We start from the raw sequence: 19,929 nt of genomic DNA, 5'->3' as shown, positions 1-19,929 counted from the left end.
CACACACACAATTTGTCAGCTGTTCACTAAACAGAACAGCGAACATATCATTCCTGTGTAAACAACAAGAGGACAAGGCAAGAATGCTAAATTGGATGTAGGCAGGTGTGTGTTCATGTGTGCTTTGAAGGCTCTTATCACTGAGAAACAGCTCTGAATTGTTAGGCTTGTTGACGTTAACTGGCTCCCCCCAGCTGCTGTTGAGACACCACTCTCAGTTAACACCGTTAACAATTAAGACACAGATAAAGACATGGCCATTGTTGAAATACCAATATTTTCTCAGCAGCTGAGTTACTCATACAGAGCATCTGGATAGTTCTGCAGTATGAAAAGACCAAAGCAGTGAATTTGCATGTTTTTGATTTAAAAAAAAAAAAAAAAACTTGCATAAAGGATATTTCCATTTCTGGTAAAGAGTTTGCAGACCTTGTAGACGTATCTCAGTTTATGTTTTTCTGTATTGGATCTAAATCAAAACATTTTGATACATATTTGTCAAACTCATATTTGTTTGAGGTACAGTAGAAAATGCAAATTTAACAGCTTTGCCAAACCGATGTAAAAATGTTTTTTAAACTTAAGCTTAAGACATGTGCCGCCTCTGTCAGTGCGCCCCAGGGCAGCTGTGGCTACAATGTAGCTTGCCATCACCAGTGTGTGAATGTGTTTGTGAATGGGTGAATGACTGAATGTAGTGTGAAGCGCTTTGGGGTCCTTAGGGACTAGAAAAGCGCTATACAAATGCAGGCCATTTTTCCATTAATCTGACAGCATCTGAATAGGCTGTCTTCGTGTTTGACTGAGCCTTCAGCTTTCTGTTAAAAGTTGCCAAAGCCCTATGAGTTCTAGGTTTGACCCAGAAACATTTACATATCAGTTTTATATTGCACAAGACTGAACTGCGAACAGATAGGCACTCAAAACACAAGCCTGTCTTTGACATTTTTGTGAGTTGCTCCACTCACTAAATTCCCCTAAAAGTAATAAAGTTTGCATAATGACGTGATCTCGCCAACTCTTTTCTTATTTATTGCAATTTTGCTTATAAAGGTATAGTTAAATCTCACTAGTGCTAGGATGCCTGGGTCGTTGACCCAAGGTTTTTGAGTTTATTATTTATTATTTCCAGTCTTTGGTTTCTTTGAATTCTGTCATATGGTTTATGTCTCTGTCTTCTCTAGTTGCTCTGTCTCCCCTGTCAGCTGTATCCCCTTGTCTAGTTCGCGTCTCTGTGTATCCTTAGTTGCTATATCCCCGTGTCCAGCCAGTGTCTGTGTCTGCCCTGGTCCCACGTCTCTGTTCCCTCTGTTGTAGTGCCTGCATGTGAGTCTGTGTCTTTTGTTCAGTCGGTGATATGGGTTTCCTGTTTTACTTTGAAAGTCCATGTCTGATGTTAATGTGTCTGGTTTTGCTTCCCCTTGTCTCGTTAGGCCTGATTTGCCCCTGCTGTGTTTCCCTCCTGTTACCCATTCCCTGATTGCTCCCTCTGTGTATTTGAGCCCTGTGTTTCTTTGTGTCTGTGTCGCGATCTACTGTTTACCTAGCTGTGTGTTCTGTCAGTCCTCCGGTGTAAGTTTATTTTTATTTTTTCCAGTTATGTTATATTTTGAGTTTAACATTAAAGCTGTTTTGAGTTCACGACTGTCTCTGGAGTCTGCACCTTGGGTCCTATTCCTGTCTGCACACAGCCACTCATAACAACTAGAAGTTCATGCTGACAATTCCTTTGCATCTGTTGTCACTGCCGTGCATATACAAGTCTTATCTGTTGTCTTTTATCTTTTCATTGTGTTGGAACACAGCTGAAATTAGGAGACGGGGTTATGTTTATTAAATTTAACATTACTTGCCATTGGTGTCCAAGAAAACATTCTGCCTACTCAATACAAAAAATACTGAAGTCATAAAAGACAAATATATTTTAATTTAAAAGTTTCATAACTGGAAAAAAAACATGTTTCCTGCACTAGAGATTTAAAACTTTCCAGATCACACTGAACGACAGCGGGTAAACAGGTCTGAGTGACCACTGTTATCCTCGTTCCATGTTGACAATGCCTCCATTCATCACACATGAGGGGTGAGTGCTTTTGATAAGAATGGACATCATATGGAATAGCTTTAGCACTCACCAGCTGTGACCCCCAGTGGGGTCAGCTGTAGGAGATTTTGTCAGACAGCTGTCTCCGCCACCATCATTAAAACATCAAATCCAGGATGTCTTTTGGAAGAATGAAGCATCCATCCTTCCTGCTGTTGTTACAGAGACTTTAGAATCAATGTCTGGGTGCACTGACGCTGGTGTGACGTGGCCGCTCGACAGCTTGCTATGTTTTGTTGTTTGTGCCTGTTATTTGTAGGCTTACTGTACATCTGTTTGCACAGTGATGCTCAGAGCTCCAGTGGCTGCCTGAAAAGAAAATACGTCTGTAATCTTAAGTAGACTGCATGGATAAATTGCATAATCACAGTTAATCTAAAGAGTCAATGCACTTAGAGCTAAAACTAAAAAAAAATAACACTATAGTAGCCTAGAGTGGCTGCTGATTAAGTGTTATTCTTTAAGCCACCATTGCCAGCGGCATTTAAAATTTTTCAGTGAAAGTGTTGGTCTGATTGACTTGCTGCTTTTCAGAAGCATGGTTTGAGTTTGTGTATCATTGCAGGTCTCTCTGCCCACTTGTGTGGGTGTGAAGTCTGAGTGTGCGTGCTGCTGATGTCGTCAGTCTCTTTCAGTAACCACGTATCTTTGCGCACGCTGTCCGAGTGCGCTCTGCGTGTCTGCGTCCTTTAAATCAACAACAGGAGTGCTTAACTTAATGGGCCTTAAAACCTGCCGACTCACTAACCTTTTGGTTCGTAAATAAGAGACAGAGAGAGGATGACAAGCGGAGAGAAAGCGAGAGAGAGAGAGAAAGTTGTGTGTGGGAGAGGCAGAAAGAGAGAGAAAGGGAGAGAGTGAGATACGTAGGAGAGAGAAATGTGTTTCTGTGTGAGAGAAAAAGAAAGTGGAGGTGAGAAAGTGAAATAATGTGTAAGCACAATAAATAGATGTGTGTGTGTATGTGGAAATATCCAAATTCTGGGACATATTTGCATTACCGGGCACATAGTTACCATGGAAACATGCTGATGATGCACCAGGACATACAGTATGACTTGAAGACTTTTCATCTTTTCTGTTTTTTGGCCTCAAAATATACGCACTGGCAGCATGTCTGCTGCTTAGTGGTCACCGCTTCGGTTTTTCTGCACCACTTTTGCCCGAGATGATGTGTCAGTCACACAGCACCATTAATTTTGCGACGTCCTCATTTGGATTTTGTGTTGTTGGCTTTCAGTACATCTCTCCCTGAGCTGTGTTTATGAGGTTCACCTGAATGCAAATGAATGAAAGGGGGTCATTTCCACCCACAGTCACATCCTTCCATATAAAGCCGGTGTTACATCATATTTCACAATGCTGCTGCTGTATAAAATCTTGAGCTCTCAAAAGACATATTATGATTGTCTTTTCTGTTTTTTTCTTTTTTCTTTTGGTGCAAACATCATGTACTCATGAAAAACTCACAATTTTCTTTACTTTCAGAACCAGAGTCACAGTCCATTCTTGAACTAGAACACTTGTGCGATAGGCTTATGGGTACCTGAACATTTCAGGACTGAGCCACATTTAACTTAAAACATCACTACTGGAAAGTTTGTTTCTGCTTGTTGTGTTATGTCTATTCTCAATGCATCATGATGTCTGCTCCTGCACTTGTGACACTACGGCAAATGCTGTTTCAGTTTTATTTTATATTGACACACTTGAAGCCTGAATCATGAAAATACGAATAAATCATCAGAATGAACACAGCGCACTATTGCAAGCCTTATATGTAGACTCTTTAGCAAACTTTTATTTTAAGGAATGATATGGTTCCTTAAGATCTAGATTTAAATTGTCACACCTCACAAACATGTGGACATGGGAGGAAGAGTGCATGTATAATGGGAAAAGGATGTTGAAGATGGAGCTGCCAGGCAGGAGGAAAAGAGAAAGATCACAGAAAGGATTTGTGGATGTAGTGAAGGAGGACATGCAGGGGATTGGTGTGCCAGAAGAGGATGCTAGGGTTAGACTGAAATGGAAGCAGATGATGTGCAGTGGTGACCCCTGTGGCAGCCTGAAGAAAAAGAAGAAGAAGAAGACATGTCTTACATGTGTATAGATATAAATACAAACAAAACTGGCGAGGCTGTCTTGGCTCATAAAGAGATATACACCATAAATACCACAGAGTTCACCGAGTTTGTATCAGTGAAAATTCATGCATTTTAAAGCGGTGTTTTCATGTCAATATTATAAGCTTATTATAGTAACTCAACTGATAATTGATCAGCGGATTATTAGAGAGATTTCTGTTTGATGACGTGCTTTATGTCCATGGATGAAATATTACCTTTTTTAATCTTGATTTCATCTGGCTGAATAGATTTAGGATTAATTTTTAAAGTACTTCTTCAGGGTTTTTTTTGTCTTTTTAGTCAGCATGTCCTCTAGCTCAGCACACGCAGGCTACATTTGTTGAATGTGCTAGGAGGGGGGGGTTGGGATTGAAAACATGGTCATTGACCGTTTGCCTTTTATTGATAACAGATACCTGGTGCGGCTGCAAGTCGTTGCACACACCATTGTCCAACAAGGTCGCAAAGTTTAAATAAACATCTTTCATTGTTTTCCACCCCTCTCCTCTTTACACCTGTTTTCTTCCTTGTTTCTGTTCCCTCTATGCAGGAGACAGTAGAGTATGCCTTCCTCATCATTTTCACAATAGAGACATTTCTGAAGATTATTGCCTACGGTCTGGTGATGCACCAAAACTCCTACGTCAGAAACGGCTGGAACATGCTGGACTTTGTCATTGTCATTGTGGGGTGAGTTTACAGGTAGCACATAATGCAGGATATACGTACAAATACACATTTGCACACGCACACAATTCTTTTTACATAAGAAACCAATCATGCGCACATCTTCTACGCTCTCTTCCATGTACTTGAAAAAAGATGGTATAACACATATTTGTGCATTTGCGCAACTTAGCCCAACATCTGGCCTTCCGCTCTCTCAATCAAAAATGAATCATGACCTTTTAAATTCTGTCCTGTATCACTACAATAGTGATGTTTTGAGCACATGCACCAAAGTGCACACTCATACACGCACAAAGACACGAATATATGGCTTTGTATAGAGTGACGGTTTATCAGTAGACCACCTGGCTCCTGTGGGACTTCAATGTAAACTGTGATGAGGTGTGAAAAACTAAAGGTAAATATCCATAGACATATGTAAAGAGCACACACATAAACCATGCACACTTGCACAGGCAGGTGCTTGAACAGAGAGACAAGAACAAAGAGGACTCACGGCTTTGTTCATTGCTTTCTGACTCTTTTGCTTTTATCTTTTTCTGCTCTGTTTTCATCACATTGCCATTACTGCTTCTTCCCTTACATGCCTCTGCCTCACTTTCTCTATATTTTATCTCCCTCTCTCTCCCCCTCTCTCATCTCCAGGTTGTTCAGTGTGGTTCTGGAGATGATAACCAAAGATGCAGATTCTGGTGGTCAGTCTGGAGGCAAACCTGGAGGGTTTGACGTCAAGGCCCTCCGAGCCTTTCGCGTGCTACGACCCCTTCGCCTTGTCTCTGGAGTTCCCAGTGAGTAAACATAAAAATGTGGAATAAATGTACATGTTTTACGCCCTTAAGTCCAAACCAATTAATCTTCTCTTTATTTAAGCGCCCTATGAACTCACACAGGAGTTCTCAGCTAATTTCACAGTGACTGAGTTGAGATGAGTGTAGATAATGTATGCTTGGATGCACGTGATCCTGTCATGGCACTGAAACACACAATGGAAGTAGAAAAAACCCCAAAATCTCACAAAACACAATGGAAATATATTTGGGGACAAAATAATGGGACTAAACAGCTGCTGAAATTACAGAAATCAAAACATGTGAAGGATTGCTCTGAGACACATTAAAAAGAAGCGGAGGATTCATCGGTGTAGTGAGGGACAGATAGATACGTGTTTGCTATTGGAACCAGATGTTCACACCCACATAGTCTTGAGAAATGGGTGTACCCAGCAAACATAAAATACTGTATCCTCAAAAGCTGGATTGGTGTCACTTGCACATAATTAAAACACTAAAGACACAACAGATCACATGTTGACATGAGTCATGGACTCTGAGTAAGGAAGGAAACATCTGGCTTGTTATTGGTGCACATTTCAAAAGCCAGCATCTGTGTGCACGGGACACTTTTGTGATACACACATTAATGCGTACCGGTTTTGGAGCAAAGTATGGTATGGAGATGAAAAACGCTGTGCACATATGGGATGTGAAGAGTATGGCACTATAGTAATGGAATCTACATAATAGGATACGGAGGCAAGCATGGCCACGTCCCAACTTCCTACTGGCATAAAATTCAATGAAAAATTTAAAAAACAGTAGATTTGTTTGAACTATTTTCTCCTAAATGCATGACTACGGCGTGTTATTAGTCTAAATTATCATTAGGTGTGTTTAGTGAAAATGATCTGTTCTGAGTTAGCATGGTTCCACCTGCTCCAACTATTCATTTTATTCCACTTATCCAGTTTAGGGTCACAGTTGGGCTGGAGCCTATTCCAGCTGTTACAGGGCGAGAGGTGGGGTACACAGCTGACAGAGCCTCAGACCCTTTCATGTGCTGTTAGCATAAGTTAGCGTTTGCACTAGGGACATTTTCTTATTTCTTATTATAAGACACCTTTAACACATCTTCTTTTGTGCTTACCTAGCTTTGTCATCCAGTCTTATGAGTAGCCCAATTTTTCAGTGATTTCAAAGTTGTGTTTTATTACAATATGGAACTTATTGAATTAGGGGACCATGTATTTCACATTAACATTGTGTTGATATTTTCAGCCTGTTATGTTTTATTCAACCCGGTGTTTTGTGTGAAAAACACTTCTTTGCTGTCCCCAGGTTCTCTCTGTTATGTTATTAGATTTCTATTCCAGCTCAGCTGAATTGTCTCTGCAAAGACAGTCACTATGGCAACCTTAAAACACCCAAGTAAAGGGTATTTCAAGCAGCTGGAGTGTTTCTGGTCATTTGTCCTTGAGGCAAAACAGCAGTTCTCATATGTTTTAAATGCATTTGAAGGTAATTAACTGGCTTTTATTAGTCAGCATGGCCAAATATCAACTACTCTATGTTTTTCTCTGCAAACAAAGGTGACAGGTAAACATGGGCAGGATGCAGTTGAGAAGTAGGACATGGTGACCCTGACCGAGTCTGTTGTTTCTGGTGTCGTTATCGCATCAGCATTTGTAATAACAAGCCGTTAGAACTGCTATCAGATAATTATTTAAAATTCATTCAGTAATATTTAAATGCTTGTTTTTGATATAAAGCGCCTTGAGGCGACTGTTGTTGTGATTTGGCGCTATATAAATGAAATTGAATTGAACTGATATTGAATTAAAAGTTTTTAGTCATTCAGGATGGCAGGGATTATGCAGGAATAAATAAAACATCCTTAAGGAGTTTCACTGGATGCTTGTTAAAGTTTTTATGTAAGCAAGCAAGCTACCCAAAAATGTGTGATTATGCACTGAGATGTTGTAATCTTGATAGTATTGTTAACAAGGAAAAAAGAGCCATAAAATGAATCACAACATGCAGGAACGAGGTTTCTTATAGTAGCTGTATGAAAAGCACAAGACTAGCAAAAAAAAATAAAGATATGAAGATGAGCTGCAATCACAAAGTCAGTTACCCTACCATAGGTACTACATAGTACTTTGTAATATCACACAAATGATACATGTGTCTTTTGTCCTGTCTCCCTCCCCTCATGGCAGCAAACAGCTGCTCCTTCCTGAGACTGGTTCTGTTGGAGGGTTCTTCCTGTTAAATGGGAGCTTTTCCTTCCCACTGTCACCAAGTGCTTGCTCATAGGGGGGTCGTCTGATTGTTGAGCTTTTCTCTGAATTATTATAAGATTTTTATCTTACAATATAAAGGTGATATTAAGATGACTGTTGTTGTGATTTGGCTTTATATAAAATAAAAATGACTTGAACTGAAAATAAAAAGACCTTAAATTATATATTCTTTAGTCTTTATTTGGCTTATTGATCTCAATAATCCGCCTGTTTATGAAACAGCTCAAAACTTCTTTTAGTGGCCAAGGTAGGATGTGGGTAAAAGAATGATGGACTATTACAAAGTAGCAAGTGTATAAATTTTGATAAAGCACTATCTCACTGTCTCGCTAAGTGAAATATTCACTGTGTTGTATTAAACACTTTAAAATTAAATCACGGTGCTAGCAACAGTAAAGCAGCATGACCTGTGCTTTGACTTGCTAACTTTACTGTCTGCTATACCCACTCCAACCTTTTATTGACGTCCAGGCTGGGCCTACTGGAACATTTCTGTAGTCATTTCTGGAACTGTTATCACTAACTATTTAGTGAGGTTTTTGTTAGTTTGTGCTGTTGGGTTATTTGAGTATTGTATTCCTTCCACTGCCCTCCAAAGACACTTGACTGTTAGCAGTGCAAAGGTAGTTTACCAAAATAAAAATAAGATGGTTGGTTAAACATTAGCTCTTAGAAGTTTGTGTAGGTCCTATCATATTACCCAGTTTCTTTATCATTCATTATATACTTTTTTCCTTCAGTGTTTCTGTTTTCAGCACACATTTGACCTTAAATCAACACATGCCCTAATGTGTCTACATTCTTTGAGTTGCCATAGCAACGTAGCATTTGCTAGGTCTGAGGAAAAAAGTACCTCTGGGACAGATGAAGATGCATTGAGTTTCAGTTCTATACTGAAACTGAGTTTAACGTTTGTCTTGTCTTTGCAGTCTGATTTAGCTGGGATGTTTCAACCCGTTAGCTAGTAAAGCAGAGGATCTTTTGCTAGCTTTCATTCCTATCCACTGATATAATTAGACTTTTGTAAGAAATTGTGCATTTTTACAAATGTGTACATTTGCACTAATGTGAATACAGTGCTTGTGTGCAAGTTTCTGTATACCTATGTATTGTATAGCAAAACATACAGTAGGTTGCCTACGTGCCAGTTGCTAGCTAAACAAACTTTGACTGGAAAAGTGATTTTTTTTTTAAGCGTTTAGAGATTTTGTTCTGTAGCTGGTTATCAAAAAGAAATAAATGTAAACTCTTTTTATTAATCCAATAAAGTCTTGATGGTTAAATACAGTTCCACCTTCTTAATAAATTTGCAGGCTTTGTATTTTTTTGGACTGTTTGTCAAACAAAACGATCACTAACCCCACATTAGGAACTTCATCTTTCATTATTTCTTGTATTTTATTTATTGAAAATGCCTTAATACTGAGAAAATACTATAAGACAAATTGATAATGAAAATAAAAGTTATTTGCAGCTCTCACATTTATGTCTGTTTATTTTATATTTCCAAGATAGATTCTTTTAAGAATATTTAGTGAATAATAGGAAGAGACTCATGTTCATTTAGATGCAATGTTGTGGTATCAGTACGGATTTCAGCTGATTACTTTTTACAGTACCTTTCAACATCAAATGCCATGATTTACCATGTAAAGGGTTACCATTAGTGTTTGTTGGAGTCGTATTCATTATTTACAGTCTAATTAGGCCTTAATATTTTGGTCCTTTGTTTGCTTTCTTGCATAATCATTGTTATCATGGGCATTATATGATTGATAATCATATCATGGCTTGGTTAAATGATTGGGTAAATAATTTGTGTTTTTGTCTTTTTGCATCTGTCCCAATTCCCGCAGAGTAAAACTGATGCTTCTTCTGACTGACTTTAGCTTCTTTATATTTTTGCAGGTTTACAGGTGGTTTTAAATTCCATTATTAAAGCCATGGTTCCCTTGCTTCACATCGCTCTGCTGGTCCTCTTTGTCATTATTATCTATGCCATCATTGGCCTGGAGCTTTTTATTGGCAAAATGCATGCCACCTGTTACATGACAGAAACAGGTAAGGTATCTTCCTTTCTTGTCTGCTACTACACGTCTGCTTCACTTTCTACAGACACCTGTTAAAAGAGGGATTTGTACTCCATAATGTAATGTAAACAGGCATACACGTCACCTTAGAACAGACTCAGGATTCAATCCCTGTCCCTGAAAATGAATGGACACATGTACCTATGTGAATGGTGACAAGCCACTGAAAACAGGGCAGAACAGCAGATGGTGGATTAAATCCAGTGATTAAATGACTAATATCTAGCTATTATGTAAACATGCTTGACCTTTGCTTTACCATTACTCTTTGATGTCAGTGTATCAGAAAAAAAGGGACATGTTGATGGACATTAGCACATATGTACACAAAGACACATACATAAAACCACAGTTATAGTCTAAAATGGCTGACTGACGGGATTGAAGCAGCTTAAGTAACAGGGATTTGCTGCATTACGACAACTGTTATTGTGGCGTGTCACTCTCCCTCTCATACACCTTTCACGTAATCTCGCCTTCTTTCTCTCCCTTTCTTGCTTTCATCTGTTCTGTTTGCCTGGTGACTTCAGGAGAAGCACAGTAGGGTAAAGTCGAGAGGTCGCGACAGAGCAGGATTGAATCTCGCTTTAATCAAAGCCACTGTGTGTTCACCAGCCCTGAAAAATAGCATTTAGCATGTGTTTTTTTTTAGGTTTTTGGATAGGTCAGAGGGGCATGCATCCAAAAAAGGAAGAGGCCACATGTTTGAATTTGTGTGTGTAGAAGCACTGTGGTTATTTGATTAAAAAGGTGGAAAGTTTAACATGTGGGCTAATCTACAGTGAGTGAACTGTAAGCGTGGGGTGCTGGGGCAAACTGTAATTAATGTTAGTGTATAGCATAATTTTCTGCATTGCTCCTATGATGATGGAATAATGTCAGAATACTGAACAGTGAAATTTTAAAGTGTGACACAGAGGAATGCATGAATGGCTCTATGGATTCCTGATACCTATTTTATCATGGATATAGCTTAAACTTAACTTTATTATTATCTTTGCATGAAGTAATAATCCAATCATAATGTCAGAATCAAAGAAAATACAGTGATGGGGAACTCTTAAAAATAATGCTGGAGGAAAAAAACTCCACATTCTTGAAAATAGATAGATTATAACACACTAAGAATGAAGATGCAACATGAGATTTAAACTTGGACAAAGAACATACGTGAAATGATGTGACAAATAATTGAACAAGTTTTGCCTGGATGATCTAAAGTCGCTTTCATGTTGTTTCCATGTTGATTTACCTGTTTGTCTTTGTATCTCCAGGTGCCCTCGCAGAGGAAGAGCCGGCGCCATGTGCAATATCAGGGCATGGGCGTCATTGCCTTCTCAATGGTACAGTTTGCCGGGAGGGCTGGCAAGGCCCCAACAATGGCATCACCAACTTTGACAACTTTTTGTTTGCCATGCTCACTGTGTTCCAGTGCATCACCATGGAAGGCTGGACTGACGTTCTCTACTGGGTAAACCCAAATTTACAATGCTACTTGAAAATATAGTGCTGTGCAAAAGTCTTGAGCCACCCTGCATTTATTTATATGTTGTTTCCAGGGAGCCAGACTTTCTTGCAATTTATTAAGTGGTCTTGAGCAATAGTTCTCCAGGATTTCTCATGGTGTAGGATGTTGACTTTGGATACTGGCTGCTTTTCCAGTCATTATTCAGTCCACTCTTTGTACCTGGCTATTTTCAGTAGAATGTTATTTGTGTTTTTTAAGCTACTTAATGCTGACCTATGAATCATTCAGACATAAATAAAGACACATAGCTTCCTGGAAGAACCAGTGTTGTGTTAACATATTTAGACAACTAAGAGCCAATTTTAAATCTTATCTTTAGGGACTTTGTTACTAGCAGCCTATTGGGAAAAATGGTTTGTTTAGATTAATATACAAAAATACCAAATATTAGACAGTTTGACAGGCATAGTATTTGGAAAACAACAAAATGATTCCCAAAGTGCTATTAGCTGAAAACCTGGCATACATTGGCATGGTGTGTCTTGGTGAAACTGAACCGATCAACAGTATCTGAAAGTCATGTTCTTAAGAACAGGAAACAATCCTGTCACAGGACCTGAGAGATGCATCTGGCCTTTCACTTGATCCATCTACTGTTCCATTACTTAAGAATGGGAAACTTATAGAAAAGGCTGAGGTAACCCAAGTTACACAAGAAGACTGAAAATCAGTAACATCTCTTATGAAGTGCAAAATAATCATCAATATGCACTGAGGAGGTCAGGAAAGAGTGTCTACAGCCATTTGTAAAACATGGTGGAGGCTCTGTTATGGTTTGTGGATCTTGTCGAAATTGATGGAATTTTCAAGACAGAAAACTACCATCGGAGTTTTATGCAGGATGCAATTGCATCTGGAAAGCGTGCGACTGGAACTGGATTTTTTTTGTTTTAGCATGATAGTGATCCCAAACACACTGCAAATTCAATACAAGCATATCTGGATAGGAAAACACTATCAGTCATGGATCCCCAAAGCCCAAACCTCAACATTACTGAAACAGTGTTGGATCATCTTGACAGAGAACAGAAAAAAACGACAGGCAACATCCAACAAAGAGCTCTAAATGTCCTTCAAGGAGCCTGGAGAGCTATTCCTGCACACTAGTGAAATATATTACAAGAAAGCTGCCTAAGAGAGGTCAGGCGGCGTTGAAGAATAAAGATACCAAATACTGATTTCCAACTTTGTTAGAATTCCACAAACTCTATTTGTGCCTTATATCCTGTATTTCTCAAAGTTTGCACATGTTTGAAGAAAATGCTGGCTCAGGAGATTTACACAGCACTGTATGTATAATATTAAAGTAATAATAAGTGTAATAGGATTATGCATGGGTTTTTTTTAAACAAAGTTAATGTCATTTAAATTCCTTAAAAAAAGGAAAGTTGTTTTTTATAGCTCCTAACAAAAAAAGGGGATTCGCATGACAAACTATTGTTATATAGACAATGGAGCTATTGCTTAACAATGGAACATTAGTTACAAATGTGACAAAAGCAGTAAGACACCATTCAGAACCATGATTTTTCATGCAGGTTTGACCCCAGCAACACTTTTCCAAGCAAACTCATTTAAGCCTTTGTTTTTTTCTCTCTGTTTTGCAAATCCATGCTTTATGTGATTTTTTTTGTTGTTGTTGTTATTTTCTAAAAAAGTTTTCACAGCTAGAGTGTGCAACCCATTTTTAAAGGCTAACCTGAAACCCCCGGCTTCATATTAACACAAATCACCAACAGCTTTTAATTAGCCAAAATACTCAGCACTGATGATGAGTTTTCCTCACAATACACCCACGCCCTTTTATTGATGGAGACCCTCATCTATGAAATAATGAACCTCTTCACCTCCTTCTCGTTCGTCTTCTCAGACTCTCTCTCTCTGTCCCACACACTTTCATGCATGTATGTGTTACCATGGCAATCCCATGCTAATACTGCTGTTAAAGTGGTGGAAGGAAGGAGATTCAGCAAACCTAAAAGATGGAAAAAGAGATCATGGCAGGATAGATACGCAGATGTATAAATTAAAACTGACCTTGAGCCTTTCGTACTGATATAAGCCAAGTATAAATTTTTCTTCGGGGTGGGCGGTTCTGCGGCTGGAGTCAGGCACATCAGTGGGATTTTTTTCTTTAACGGGAAAATGACTATCAAAATAGAAGTGTAAACTGTAAACATTTACACTGACTGAGCAAAGAAAAGTGCCTACTGTGAAATGAGAGCTGTGTGAAATGTGATTATGAAAAAAGGGCAAACTTTTAGGTCCTGGTGTTGCCAGCAGCTCAGCTAAGAGGCACGTTGGATTTAGTGCGGTCATTTGGCACAGCCTCATTACTAACACTAATACAAGTACTCACTGTCATTCATAACTGACCCAGTTGTCTCTCACGTGGTTCCCTCTAGTGGTCACCCGTCCTGCTGCAGTTTTAGCTGTCGTTGAGTGACAAACCTCTTTCCTGCTCAAGGGATACTGTGGGCTTTGCACCTCCATGAGTTAATGATTTTTTTAAAATTAGAATTCAGTTTTTATTTCGAATAATTTAATCTATGTAAGCTGTAAGAATAACATTGCCATGTCTGAATTTAGAGTTAATTCAGTTAAATGTTCCTATTATCTCTTTCTGTGTAGATGAATGATGCAATGGGCTTTGAGCTGCCGTGGGTCTACTTTGTCAGCCTCGTCATCTTTGGATCCTTCTTTGTTCTTAACCTGGTTTTGGGTGTGCTGAGTGGGTATGTTTCATGTTTCTGTTTTGAATTGTTGTTTTAATAAAATGCCCTGTTGTGGGTGCTGAGAGTCTACTTGAAAGGAACATGCAATTTACAGTATGCGTGTAATATATCTATAAAACATATTCATAGATGGGGTATTTTGCTCATTTTGGTAATAATATAAAAATGTGATGCTGCGTGTGAATTCCACAAATAAGTTTAACCCTGCACATTTAACAAATGATAAGAAATTGTTTGTTGAGGTTATTAAGTTATCAGTTTTAGTGCAGCCTTAGTTTTAAGACTGCAGAGCGCTGCCATTCTGTACAGTGTTACGGTGACCCACGTTTGACATTATGCTTTCCCCTCTATAGAGAGTTCTCCAAAGAGCGAGAAAAGGCCAAGGCTCGAGGTGATTTCCAGAAGCTGCGTGAGAAGCAGCAGTTAGAAGAAGACCTGAAGGGCTACTTGGACTGGATCACCCAGGCAGAGGACATCGACCCTGAGAACGAGGAGGAGGGAGATGAGGAGGGCAAGCGTAACCGTGAGTTACCTGGATTTAATGTTTTTTTTTCTCTACTCTTGTCCAGCACTCTTGTCCAGCAGGCAAACAAAGAATGCAAACAGAACTGTGACTTACAAAGCCTTAACTTCTTCTGCCCTGAGATAATGCTGCACATTTCTTTGCCACTAAAACTGTTACAAGAGGAAGGAGAGACGGTCAATCTGTTATGCATCTAACTGGCAGTTCTCATGATCCTTTGCTTACTTTGACTTGAATGCGGCTCATTGTGGGAACATGACGTTGTTTTGAGACAGCTGCTTCCTTGCAATAATTTCTGACTTGGCATTTGATTAGTACAGTAAGTGAGGGGTGACTGCTTCTGTTTATTTGTGTTGACAAGGAGCACAAGGACTGAATTAGAATGAGGAAGCTCAGGCAGGGATTGCTTGAAGCATCTAAGATTTCACTAAAAATTGTATGATAATGCACCGAATGCGATCTAATACATGAATGTAAATCTTTTGTGAGTTCCTACATTTTTGCAAACATACTGTATGACCTACAACAATGACTCCTGAAGCCCCTGGTGGGCCACAAAGGTACTGCAAGTAGGCCTCAGTAATAACAGAAATTGATTAGTTTGAATACTCACAGGTTTGTACAGTTAAATTTTTATATACATGTATTTTTTTATATAAAAAATGAATTTAATTTGGTAATAGGAGATAGCTAGTTTGTGATATTACAAATTTTTCTGACACAAATTAATCAATCTAGATAAGGTTGTTTATGTTTTTTGAACACAAATTTAAAGGAACTATATCGCTTTCTCTTGTGTTTTGATTAGATTTAAGATGGATGGGCCCGTTGGGATTTTCTGGTTCTTAAGTGGGCGGCAGCAGTCCTGACTTTGAGGATGGCTGACTTACAACATGATCATGACAAGAAAGCCTAGTGTAACAAATGTGGGAAGATCAGTGTTTTCAGCTGCTCTCAGTCATTCATAGCACAGCAGAGAATGATTAAGCTATGACAGCCTCATAATTCCTTTAAGAAAATTAGAATAAAAAAACTTTGCTTTCAAATAGAAATGTGTTCTGCAACAATACGCTTCTTAACATCCACCTCCACCTCTGACACAGTTAAATACCTACATTTTTGCCTTTGTGTACGCAGTACGAATATCTCAGCCAGACATATTATGTGCCTTAAAACCGCTGAATATTATCTTCCACATAATTAGTGTTAAATCACTACAGCAGTGAATCACAGCCTCTGAATTACCACCTACTTTTCAGATACGTTCACTTATAACAGTTTTGACCATTCATGGGTCTCTCCAGCCGGTCAGAGTAAACACCAGCGTTAGTTTAATCCATAACAAATGTAATGGAATCCTTATTACATGGACGTAATGCTTATATTAGCGTTCACTTAATCCTCACATTTATATACAACTGGTGGTATAAACACCCATCTTTGGCATGCTGGAGGATTTTATCTATGAAATCATAACCACTGTAGCAGTGCAGTTTGTGTGCTGCACTACACTTTCACACATGCGTGTCGTGAAATTAAATCTCTAGAATTTTCTTTGATGTGTCTTCAGATTTTCACAGCGCTGCACGTTCAATACCATGGCAAAAGCTGTGTGTTTTTCTTTGCTGTATTTCAATGTTTATATGGGTTGTAAATAAAAATGCATATAAATACTAGAGATGGCACGATACCACTTTTTTATGTCCGATACCGATACCGATATCATAAATTTGGATATCTGCCGATACCGATATGAATCCGATATAGTGTTTTTTAATCAACAAAACTGTTTTTTAAAATATCTTGCTGCATTTTGCAAGTCTGCAAGTTCATACTCAAGTTTAAAACAACAACTACACTAAAGCTATTCTGTTATACCTGTATACAAAAAAAATATTTCATAGTTCAGCAATACTGATCAATCTAATAAACTTAGACCTACACCATCCTCCCTATTCTGGTATTTTAAAGAGTACTTAGCGTAAATATTAAGCAACCTAACTAATAGGGTTCCAACTCCCAGCAACAACAAAAATAAATAAATAAAAAATAGGGAACCACCCCTCACGCTCCACCTCATGATGCTTAATCAACGTAATCAACCTTAATTTGATGCAGTGTGAAAAAAAATGCACAGAAATCAATTATTTTTCAAGAAATATTAAATAGATTCAACATCTTTCTTCAACAAAATTGCAGACTGCACAGATGGTACCTTCCCAAAGGAAAATGTACTATAGCTTACTAGGGTATATATTAGACTTAATAGTTACTATATACAGTAATTGACTTCTATTCATTTTACATCAAATTAAAACTTTGGGTGTCAGATAATTATTTATTAAAAGCTAGACATTTTAAATGAGAATAAGAAAGAAAAGTATGTCTTTGTGCCCCCTTTTCCCAGTTAATGCCCTATCGGCCCCCCTGGCTAAACTTTGCTAGATCCGCCCCTGCACAGTTACCAGCCGTCAGCTACGTAGAAAAAGATCCTGGTGTAGAAAGTAATATTAAATACATTCTAACAACAGCTTATCAAGCTTAAACGTGCTGCTGTTGTTCAGCCGCTGGTTTGCTCTTTCTGGCGCAAAGTGGACCAAAAACAAACAAGAGAGACTGTAACCATAATGTAATTCAGCTCCACGTTTGCCGTAATAAACAAGATTTTAACGTTGCTGGTTAGATTTGGTTACATTTGTAGACAATGTTACTTGGTTGCAGTAGCAATGACACAGAAAAAATACTGACAAGTAGTAACAAAAATATATTTTTCATTACAGGCACGCCCTGGAAAAATATTTAGATGTAAGTTTTTCAGATTCAGAAAAAGCAGGAGTATCTGCGTAATTCTTAGATTTTAATAAAGAAGGCAAACAAAAAACAGGCAAACTTGATTTGCAGATTGACATTTGTATTCATATGTATTTAGGCACTGTGACTGGTGGAGAAGCCAGTATGAACAACTTGAACAGTTAGTTCTGGTTTCTGACATTTGCTGTATATGGAATAAGTCGAATGAGCCATTAAATAATCTAATAGTCCAAAGTTGATGAACAGGAGAAATTTGGGCTTTTTTTTTTTACATATGACATAGCATCCTGCCATCAGAGAGAGATGAATTTCCTTAGTTGTTTGCTCTACCTTAAACATTTACCTTTTTTGTGTGTTTATTTAATCATAGTATTTCTAATGTCTGGTATGAAAATTGGATGGCGCAGCGGCTCCGTGATTCTATTAACTGACAGTAGGAAGGCCATTTAAAATTATGTGTTGAATTCAGGGTTTTTCTTTTGTTATTTTGCAACAAATGTTGGGACTGAAGCTTGTGTCATTAGTAATTATACCATAATCCATCTGGATGTGCAGGGAAAAAATGTGGGCGTAACTGACATGAAAATACATCTGACCCGAGTTATAGCTAGACTGCCTCGTAACCATTCACAGAGCAGTCAGTGCGAATGTACCTGTCAGTTTTTATGTTCACCAGTAGTTGCCTTGCTTTTAGCCCTGCTGTCGATGTTATAGATGACGACGGACTAACTTTACTTCCTTGCAGTGTGTGTGCGCCTTCTAAAAACTGTCTGTAGACTGCTGTTAATACCTGTTTCACCCTTCTCTTCCCTTCGTTTCTTTACATCATTTTCTCTCTTTACCCACAATTGTTCTCTTCTCTGCTTTCTTCTACTCTTTTCCAAAGTCGTGTTTAATGTTGATTGTTTCTAGTGTTACAGTGTATTATATAGTTACTCTGTCCAGAATTTACAGAGCTAATGTTACAGCATGCAGTCTAACAGATAGTTGATTTTTATTGCTTTGTTTAATTTGTTTTTGCTTCATGTACTCAGCGGGACACTTTATAGTCATGGACAATCTTATGATGACACATTTAAAAAACGAATGTCCTTGACTGTCTTATTTATTTGCTGATATTAATACTAATACAAGTACATAATTTATGAGCTGATATATATCATAATTATGCCTTTATGTTCATCATGTTGTCTCTCTAAATGGTCTGATGTCTTCAAATCTACAAATTACTGTGAATTCCTCCTTATTTGGTCTTTTTACTCCTTACTGCCAGTCACTTTTGCCCAAGGAGCAATGATGAATTAATTATTACACACACAATTCATGCATAAATAAATGTAGTTAGTGTATTATTATTAGTAGTTAATCCACTAAATATAATTCAAGAATGTCCTGTATACTTTTCTGGACACGGTAGCTGTGCCAGTAGCTTGTATTGCAGCTGTCTCTTGCTGTACGTTCCTCTCTCTCTTGTTGTGCTATGTACTGACTCACTGCTTCCTCTGCTGTCTGGCTGTATGATCTGCATGTTGATAACACCAAGGGGTCACGCTGGCTGACCTTACTGAGAAGAAGAAAGGAAAGTTTGGCTGGTTCACTCAGTCCACAGAGACACAGGGTAAATGTGTGTGCGCGCGAGTGTCTGAAAGTCTGAATTTCCCCACACATCTTCACCAGGACGGTTCATCACCTGCATGTGCTTTGCTTATGCTTTGTGTGTGCTCTCGTATTTAAACACCCTTTCCTTTATTAGTCTGTTTCTGATCCTTACCATCTTCAACGCATACATGTTATTCTATTACTGCACTGGCATAACAGGACAGTCCAACTTCCAGTAAAATGCTTTAAAGATTTTGAATTTTACACCACATGAAAGGAAGGGAAAAAGAAAATGGAGTTTGACCCGTTTAGAGCAGTTTAGAGAAAAATTATATATTTTTATTTAACTGAAGAATTAGTAACACTGATATTCCTAATACCACCCACACACCACATTGAACATTGTTTTACATACATATGTGTGTGGGCGCATGTGAATGTAAGCCTAATTCACAATGCATACTTTAGTAAGTATAAAACCATCAAGATAACAACAATAAGCCTCACTTAAAATGATAAATATCCTGTGAAACTCTAAAAATATATGGCATTGCAAATAAATAATTTTATTAGTATATGCACCAACAAGCCTTAACTTTAAAATATATAACATAATTGAAAATGAGCTCCCTTAAAGTACT

The 19,929-nt window shown here is 38.3% G+C and overlaps 1 protein-coding gene across 27 annotated transcripts in view; it reads left to right on the top strand.

Annotated features, from left to right (window-relative positions):
• The window catches only part of cacna1db (calcium channel, voltage-dependent, L type, alpha 1D subunit, b), an 88,074-nt gene that overhangs the window by 28,784 nt on the left and 39,361 nt on the right, over positions 1 to 19,929 (top strand). For 18 of the 27 annotated variants that reach the window (XM_026154069.1, XM_026154045.1, XM_026154055.1 and 15 more), the window contains exons 4-10: positions 4,784 to 4,923; positions 5,569 to 5,711; positions 9,911 to 10,063; positions 11,367 to 11,563; positions 14,252 to 14,355; positions 14,709 to 14,878; positions 19,233 to 19,307. In XM_026154069.1, the coding sequence (XP_026009854.1) occupies positions 4,784 to 4,923; positions 5,569 to 5,711; positions 9,911 to 10,063; positions 11,367 to 11,563; positions 14,252 to 14,355; positions 14,709 to 14,878; positions 19,233 to 19,307 (982 nt within the window). The remainder of the gene's footprint in view (positions 1 to 4,783; positions 4,924 to 5,568; positions 5,712 to 9,910; positions 10,064 to 11,366; positions 11,564 to 14,251; positions 14,356 to 14,708; positions 14,879 to 19,232; positions 19,308 to 19,929) is intronic. The other 9 variants (XM_026154064.1, XM_026154053.1, XM_026154068.1 and 6 more) reach the window with 1 other exon arrangement.

The sequence above is a fragment of the Astatotilapia calliptera genome, chromosome 20 (assembly GCF_900246225.1).
Source record: "Astatotilapia calliptera chromosome 20, fAstCal1.2, whole genome shotgun sequence".
Classification (NCBI taxonomy): domain Eukaryota; kingdom Metazoa; phylum Chordata; class Actinopteri; order Cichliformes; family Cichlidae; genus Astatotilapia; species Astatotilapia calliptera.
This window is presented reverse-complemented; position numbering and strand designations above follow the sequence as displayed.